The 8,383-nt window shown below is 45.0% G+C and overlaps 1 protein-coding gene across 4 annotated transcripts in view; it reads left to right on the top strand.

Annotated features, from left to right (window-relative positions):
* The first annotated feature begins 2,600 nt into the window (after nucleotides 1–2,600).
* Nucleotides 2,601–8,383, top strand: part of cadpsb (Ca2+-dependent activator protein for secretion b) — an 81,927-nt gene continuing 76,144 nt past the window's right edge. For all 4 annotated transcript variants that reach the window (XM_008319701.2, XM_017036565.1, XM_008319700.2 and 1 more), the window contains exon 1: nucleotides 2,601–3,373. In XM_008319701.2, coding sequence (XP_008317923.1) covers nucleotides 3,038–3,373 — 336 coding nt within the window. In that variant the 5' untranslated portion in view covers nucleotides 2,601–3,037. The remainder of the gene's footprint in view (nucleotides 3,374–8,383) is intronic.

Here is an 8,383-nt window from a genome sequence, read left to right as displayed (position 1 = left end):
CATTTGTCGTTAGCGTAAAAACACTTGGTGCCAGGAACATCATTTGTCATCAGTAAAAAAAAAAAATTTAATTGAACCGGACAATAAAGGTAAAGTGTATGTTGCTACTACAAGCCTGGGTGACAGTTATCCAGGATGTTTAGCTGGGAATTCTGGGAATTCTTTTAAGTCCCTGAAATGACAGTCGTTCTGACTCTGACCTTGTTCCATCAATCGAGCGTTAAAACTTCAAACATTTGAATATTTCAAAGGGTTTCCTAAAGACCTGGTGTGTGTGTGTGTGTGTGTATTACTGATGGTTGTGGATTAGACTGAGGCTCAGATTATGGTGACGGTGGGATTAGGATTAGGACATATATTTGTAATAGTTAAGGTGTAAAGTGTTTTTTCTTCTTTTTCCTCTTTCCATATGTCAGTGATTCCCAACAACTGGGTCGTGGCCCACAAGTGTGCCGTGGAAAATTATCCAATTTCCCTTAATTGGTCCCAAAACTATTATTTATTTATTGCAAATAATTTTTCTTTATTTGTCAATGCGTGGCAGACCGCTAGGTGGCAGCAAATGGTTATTAAAAAAACTAAAAAAAATAATCAGAGCTGTTGAAGAAGATCTTTGTGTCTTTCTTCAATTCCTGCCAGTAGATCAGTGTTGTCTTCAACTAAACAGGAGTACTTTTTTTTTAGTCTATTTAATCTAGAATATTATTATATTTTATAACTTTTTGTGAGATTTTTGTTTGGTGGTGTGCAGTGTTTTTTTTTCTGATGATATACAGTATATGTGGCTCAAAAAAAGGGTTGGGAAAGGAAAAAAATCCTTGCAATGAATAAAAACATGTGTTGAATTTTAATATTAAGAGTCTGTTTGTTTGATGCTAAAACTGCACTTTTGGCTTTTTACTTCCTGTCAACGCCACTAAAGTAATTACTCTACCTCCAGCTCCATCATTGACAGTATTTAATTGCAGCGCAAGAAGCACTTGACAGTCGGTGGACGACCAAATGAACGATAAAGAGATTGTTAAGAGGACGTGACACGCTGTGATGTCAAGTCGAGCTCATCTCCACAATTAATGAAAACAGAAGAGGGTCAAGAAGAGTTCAACTACGTCATCTCCGCTAACGCCACACAAATATGACGGACTAATCACTTCACGTTTTCAAGGACGGAGTTGTTGTATTTTTTAGTGGCCATTCATGAATCTGTAGGAATATGTTTACAATATGATCAAAGTTAGAGCCAGACGATGATATTGGTTTTTTTTTTACTTGTTTTTCTGTGAAAGGACTTATGTACATATGGAATTTAGCCAAGGATCAGTTTTCATTTTTGAACAAATGTATCAAATGATCTATTTAAAATATATATGATAATTGTTTTTCTTTTTAGAGTTTAAAAAAAGAATCTAAAATAACTTTAATTTTAGTATTATTTAGAGTTTAAAAAAATAATCTAAAATAACTTTAATTTTAGTATTTTTCTTTTTTACCCCTCCAGGCCAACAGATGGGGTAATTACCTCAACCTTACTGTACTGTAGGTTCCCTGCACTGAACAACATCAACATTTATTGTACAGTGCAGTTGTACAGTAGGGGGCGTCGGTCAATTATTAATGGTCAGTGCTGGACTTTAACCAGGGGATAAAAAAAGTGGAGGCACAAAAATCAAAGTTGTGTCTGACGGCTGCAGTACCCATCATCAACTGTAGGTGAGCAGCTGAGAACGTCATCAAAAAGTCTAACTGTAGGGCTGTTAAAAAAAAATCCTTTACAAAAATAATTTTAGGACAGTGTCTTAAATATGGAATGATGTAAAATATTTATGAATAAGAAAAACATTATTGTGACATTTGAGGAACAGCCAGTCAATCTGTAGAAAAGCTGATAAAAGAACAGTTCAAATATACATATATATATATATATATATATATATAAGACCAAAAAAACCTGATTTTAAAAAAATACAAAATTAAATTTCAACCTTTGGTGCTCGTACAACACGTCTCTGTTGAGTCAACACCGAGTTTTTGTGACCGCCACATTATTCAATATCCTGTCAACAGACACCAGCACCTGCTGCAACAATCAATTTCTCCAGCCCACAGACGTGAAGTGAGCCGCCGGCTCCTGACGGCTTCACTCCGCCGTCCACACACGCGGCCAGCGGCGGCTCTGGAGCCAGGAGTCTGAACATGTTTACACCTGAATGATGCCCCCCCCACACACACACAGCACTGACAGTAGTAGAGAGGGGGGGGAGAAAAGGAAGAAAAAAAATCCAGTGGCAGCCATCTTAGGCGTACCGCTGCAGGATGATGTGGTTGAGCCGCCGCCGCACATCCTTCACTCTGGGCTCGGTCTGTGTTCAGGACCACGGACAGCTCCCTGCGCTGAGAGACCGGAGGAAGAAAAATGAAATAAAAAGTAGAATAGAGAGAAAAAAAACATAAACAGGAAGAGACAAAGAGAGAGAGAGAGAGAGAGGAAGAGAGAGCAGGAGAGAGGGTGGGGGTGGAAGGGGGGGCAGAGAGGGAGGGAGGGAAGCAGAGAAAGGAAGCGAGAGAAAGAGAGAGAGAGAGAGAGGGAGCGATAGGGGAGCGATAGAGCACTTCACTCCACACCCGCACCACTCCCTTCTCACCTCCCCCCCCCTCACATCCGCAGCGGTGACTGGCCAATAAAATACAGAAAATACGTAAGCATCGACGAGTGCTCGGCGCAGGCGGAGAAAAGCTCGGTGTAAAGCGGACTGAACCTCCTCCAGCAGCACTCGTACTGCTGACATCTCTCTCTCTCTCTGTCTCTCTCTGTTTCTCTCACTCTCTCAGCGAGCGAGCAAAGCCAGGGCCTGTCATCCCATCTGGACTCTGGGCGAATTCCTTCTCCAGACCTTGGCACAGACAAGAGAAGAGAAGAGAAGAGAAGAGAAGACAACCAAGCCGCCGTTCCCTGGGTGCCAAAAAAAACAAACAAAAAAAACAGTCTCCACATCGGTGTTTTAGGTCAACTGTTGGGTCGCGTCGCCTGTAGAACAAGATGTTAGATCCGTCGTCCAGCGAGGAGGAATCTGACGGGATAGTGGAGGAGGAATGCAAGGAGGCGAGGGCACCCCAGGCCGGAACCCGCATCTCCCCGAGCCGGACCAGCGAGAGCTCGGGTGGACTGGCGCCCAGCAGCAGCAGCCGCAGCAGCGCCCGTCCGACCAGCCCGAGTCCTTCGGCCGTCAGCGAGGAGAAGGAAGACCTGGAGAAGCTGCAGAGGGACGAGGAGGAGCGGAAGAAGAAGCTGCAGCTCTATGTGTTTGTGATGCGATGCATCGCTTATCCATTCAATGCAAAACAACCGACAGACATGGCCCGGCGGCAGCAGAAGGTAAGGGCCGTCGGTGCAGAGGCATCGTTAGAAACATCCTGGAGAAATGCATCCTCTTCATGCCTCAGATGTTGTCACTGATGACCTACATAAGCTAGAGCACGGGCAGGGGGGAGGTGGGTGAGGGTGAGTGGATTAGGCAGCGAAAAGATGTTTTTGTCGCTGAATTGTGGCATCACTGTAGAGCATGACATGACACGAGCACATGAAGGCGCGTCGAGTCGGTGGTGGTGGAAGGACACATGGTTGGACACTGCAGGGCTGCAGCCTGAGTGCAGCCCACGGAGCTCCACTCCACTCCACTCCACTCCACGGCGCTTCAATCCCAGAGCAGGGCGTTCAGGCTGCCGCTGCCGCTGCTGCCGCTGCCGCTGCCGCGTCGTCGACCTCGTCCTCGTTGCTCGTCGAGAACCAGCTCCACGTTCGGATCTTCAGCCGATCCGACTCCGTGTCCCGTGTCTTCCTGGCTGAAACCCAATTCCGTTCCGTTTGCGCCATCACTTCTCCCGTCACTTTGGCCTCCCAAGGTGACTTCTGGGCACAGACCTCTGGAGGAGGGTTACTTAATATCCTCCGCAGCTGAGCCAAGCTCTACTCCAGGTCCTAGAGTAAAAATACACTTAGAATAAAATGTCTTTTTTATATTTAAACACAATTAAAAACCAAGCGTTTAACCCCAAAATATAGACCAGAACCAAAGACCTCCTCCAGTCATATTAAGACATTTTGGGGTCAAGTCCCTGATGTTGAAGCCTGAGTACTAACAGAGTACTAACAGAGTACTAACAGAGTACTAACAGAGTACTAACAGAGTACTAACAGAGTACTGTACAGGAGGAGGGTTGAATCCATCCTGGATGAAGATGATGGTTTTTTGAGTGTTTTTTTTTGGTCTTTGTTTTGTTTTTACTTCAAGCGTTTAGATCATGTTGTAAAATCCTACGTTACCTCGAAGGGCTGCGGTTTGTTGTTGTCCTGGAAGGTTCCGTCAGGCCTGGCCTTTGACTGTGTTCCACCTCTTTGTTTGAACCTCATCCTCTGGACACCAGGGAGTGAATTTTCTGCTGACTCATACACTAATGCACGAGAGAGGCGTTAGAAATGTGGGTTCATTCCCAGTCGCTGCAGGGGTCACTTGTTTAAAACGCACCTCCAGAAATAGACCGTCGTATCAGGAGCTGAACATCTGTCAAAACAACGTCCTGTTGAAGCACAGTGGGACGATTAAGACTCAGAATTAAATCAAACTGTACAAAAACAACGTCGTCAAATTCCCTTATTTGTGGCTGAATATTAAATAAATAGTCACAAAGTCAAAAACAGTCATTTTTAACCCGTGATCTAAGACACTGGTCATTGGATAAATCTCTCCACACGTTGGTCTTAGATTTAAAGTCAGTCTAAGTCTGACTTTTGTCTATTTGTCACCAAAATATGATGATTTTTTTTTAATGTATTTTTTATAAATAAAAGACTTTTGCAGCAGCTCCGTGATAATCCATGATCCAAAGCTCTGGCGCTCAGACATCAGCAGTGAACTGTCACAGACAAACAGAGCAGGTTGTGGAGCACGTGAGCTGCTGCTGCTGCTGCTGCTGCTGCTGCTGCTGCTGCTGCTGTAACCTTGTGGAAGGGTAAGGCAAGAGCAGCCGCCGCCAAAGTCTTTCTGACAAAAGCAGGGATTTCTTTTGTCTTTACAAACCTCAGGCTGACGACACGTGTGCTGGTACGACAGGCCAATCGTCTCGGGACGCGTTTCCGCTGATTCCCCTCGCTCCTTCCACCGATGTGTTTGTAGTAAATCATTGAGGTTATTGACACACACTGTCGAGACGGAGCTGAAGTAATTTCTGTAACTGTGGTCTCGTGGTGTCCTGGGTTTTAAAAAAAAAACAATTAGTGAATGTGTGTGTCGACATGTCGGACATCAATCAGAGGGAACGAGGAGGGAAGAAGAGAGAAAAGAAAATCCACGTCTCCTGTTGTATTTCTCTCTGTTTCTGGAAATCCTTCGTTTGTATGAAAACCTCTCTGCTGGTTTTCTACTTGTTGTGGTCGAGTGTATGAAATGGTCAGTGCTAACAGCTGGACGTCACTGACCGACAGCTCTTTTGCCAGATGTTGGTGTAGAACGGCTGCAGGTTCAGCTGCTTCCCTGCCACAGGATAAGCCCCGAAAGACAAAGAGGTTTTCTCTCCTCGGCATTAGCTGCGTGTTTGTATCGGCTTTGACTGGATTTACTCCACTGAACAGATTATCAGGAGGTGCTGCAGTCAAGTACAGCAAATAGTACAGTCTGCTAATCATCGGCCAACGACAGCGCGGTGTCTGTGTCCGTGTTGGAGACGAGTCTGAAGTGGAAAAACCAAAACTCTGTCACAGTTGACGTTGATTAGAAGAGTTTTTATACAGATGGATACGTTTGTCCTCATCCAGGGGGTGGGATGTGAACGTCCTCTCTCCTGATAAAAGTCTGATCAAGGATCTGTATGAAATTAACTTATTGCCGATGTCCGATATGTCGATATCGTCCTAACACTTACTTTCCGATTCCGACATCAACCGATACCGACCTGGTAGTATTTATTTATTTATCTGTACAAACCACTGTATGAAATGAGCTGCAATGCTGCCATCTAGTGACTTTCACTTTCATATACAGATGTTTTTCCCCAAAAAAAATATTTTTAGGCTACACATCATTTGGCGAAACCCAAGGCGTTGCGTTATTGGAGGAAAAACCGATAACGATTCCCACAGATATTACATAACAGGCTAATATCGAGGTGATAATATCGGACGACCCAAGGTGGTTCTGGGATACAGTTACTCACAGTAAACCAAATTTCTCAGATGTAGCCATGGGGGGAGGGGTGGAGGGGGGGGCAGTAAAAAAGGACGTTCCTGCTGGTCATTGGCTGCATCACAGCCTCGTCTCTTGTTTTCTTTTTTTCTATTCTATTTAATAAATCCACACACGAAAAAAAAAAAAGAATTCCGTACAGAATAATATTTTCCAGGCCACGTCCTTGACTCTGGTTTATTAAAAAAAGAAAATGTGCCGTTCCTTATACAGTCAGCAGCTCAGATGGAGGTCAGGGGACAAAACAGAGGGCAGATGCTCCGGGGGTGTAAAGGGTGTGGGGGGGGGGCAGCAATTTTCCGAGGGTGGATGCAGAGTACACTGTATGTATTTTCAGATACTGTGGGAGACGCCGCGGTAAAGAAAGGTAAAAAAAAAAGGAGGATGAACTGTAGGTGGCAGTAGTTGTTCTAAAGCTCAGGTCACACCTGGGTCTGATGGATGAAAACGCTGCGTTACTGGAACAGAAATCAGGGAGGGAGGGAGGACTCACCGGTGCGTGGGAGAAGCTAACGAGTAAATGTAGCCACATTATGAAAACCAATAGTCGCACACCTTCAACTGATGTTTGGGTTCATGAATCCTAATGTGTATTAATGGCTCCTCCTGCCACTGGAACGTGTTTCCTTTATTACCAGAGTGAAGAAGTGAGCGTCGGCACAGAGGCTGTGAAGCAGGGACAAAACTGTCGTTGAACTCTCTCTCTCTCTCTCTCTCTCTCTCTCTCTCTGAGAGGGGAACAAAAAAAAAAAACCCAGGCGTCTCTGACGTCGTGGCACATGTTGTACCAACACTGATGTTGGAGGAGAGGAAGTGTTTGACGTCAGCTCGGACGTCAACGCACATTCAGACACGGTGACGGCCTCAAAAATCAGCAGGATCGGCAAAAAAGTTGACATCAGACGTCGTCCCTACATTTACTTCATCTTTACAACAACAACAACAACAACAACAACTCTCCACGGTGTAACGGGTCTGTATGTCACTGACCATAAAATCAATACGTGCGGCACAGGTCACCGACCATAAAATCAATACGTGCGGCACAGACACGTCGCGTTTGGCTCAAGAGAAAAAAAAAACCTCAAAATGCTCTAAAGCTCGTTAGTGAAGCAGGTGGTTGTTAATGATTGATCGTCCAGACCGTCCTGTAGACGTACGCAGTCTGTAGACGTACGCAGTCTGTAGACGTACGCAGTCTGTAGACGTACGCAGTCTGTAGACGTACGCAGTCTGTAGACAAACGCCGTCTGTAGACAAACGCAGTCTGTAGACAAACGCAGTCTTTAGTCGCAGCTCATGGACAGAATGAAAAGAAAAAACTAATGCAGTAACTTTTTAAAAACATGTCGTCAGGAGATTCTCTTACAGCTCATGAATCAGACGACAGATATTTCACAGTGAGAGGAACTTTCTTCTATTTGTCAAAACTAAAAAAAAAAAGATTTTGAAGTCGATGTCTGTAAATGAAACTCTAGATCAACCAAAACTGGTTGGAACAAAGGCACGAATCCAACTTTTTCTAAGTTTGATTTCTGGCCTTCGTTGCTGCCTGGTCCAGTCTGTGGTCAGTGTCTGTACTGCAGTCCGGCCGGTCGAGTTCTGTATCTGCACAGACTGAGTCACAAACTCTAACTGGAACGAGCTACCAGAACGTTAGCGCCCCCTCTCAGCCCTGAGGGGTAAAATCCTGTCTGTTGTGTTTCCATGTTGTGCTGTGTCACGTGAGCCTCCGCCTCCGCCCACAGTCACAGACACAAACCAGCGCCGCTGGTGTTTAAAGAACGTGTGGATTCGTTACGTGTGTGATTCACTCTCTGAGAAAACACCGACTTTTTACTTTCATCCTCACAACGTTTGGCTCCAAACAACCCAGGTTTTCTACTTCATCCCAGTGAGTGAAGTGAAGGCGAACACACGGGCCGCTGTGATTGGTTCTGTTGAGGTGAATCATATGAGAGACGGGAGAATTACTCAGCTGGAAACAGAAGGATTGTTGTGGCTGAGTTTCCATATTAAAGGCTGAGCCGATCGTTACTGCTCAGCTCTAATCACTCCCCGAGAGTCCTGACGAAAACAGACTCCTGAGAACCTCCACCAGTACTGCTGAGGTACTGCAGTACTGCTGAGGTACTACAGTACTGCTG

The sequence above is a fragment of the Cynoglossus semilaevis genome, chromosome 11, assembly GCF_000523025.1.
Source record: "Cynoglossus semilaevis isolate Cse_v1.0 chromosome 11, Cse_v1.0, whole genome shotgun sequence".
NCBI lineage: Eukaryota > Metazoa > Chordata > Actinopteri > Pleuronectiformes > Cynoglossidae > Cynoglossus > Cynoglossus semilaevis.
This window is presented reverse-complemented; position numbering and strand designations above follow the sequence as displayed.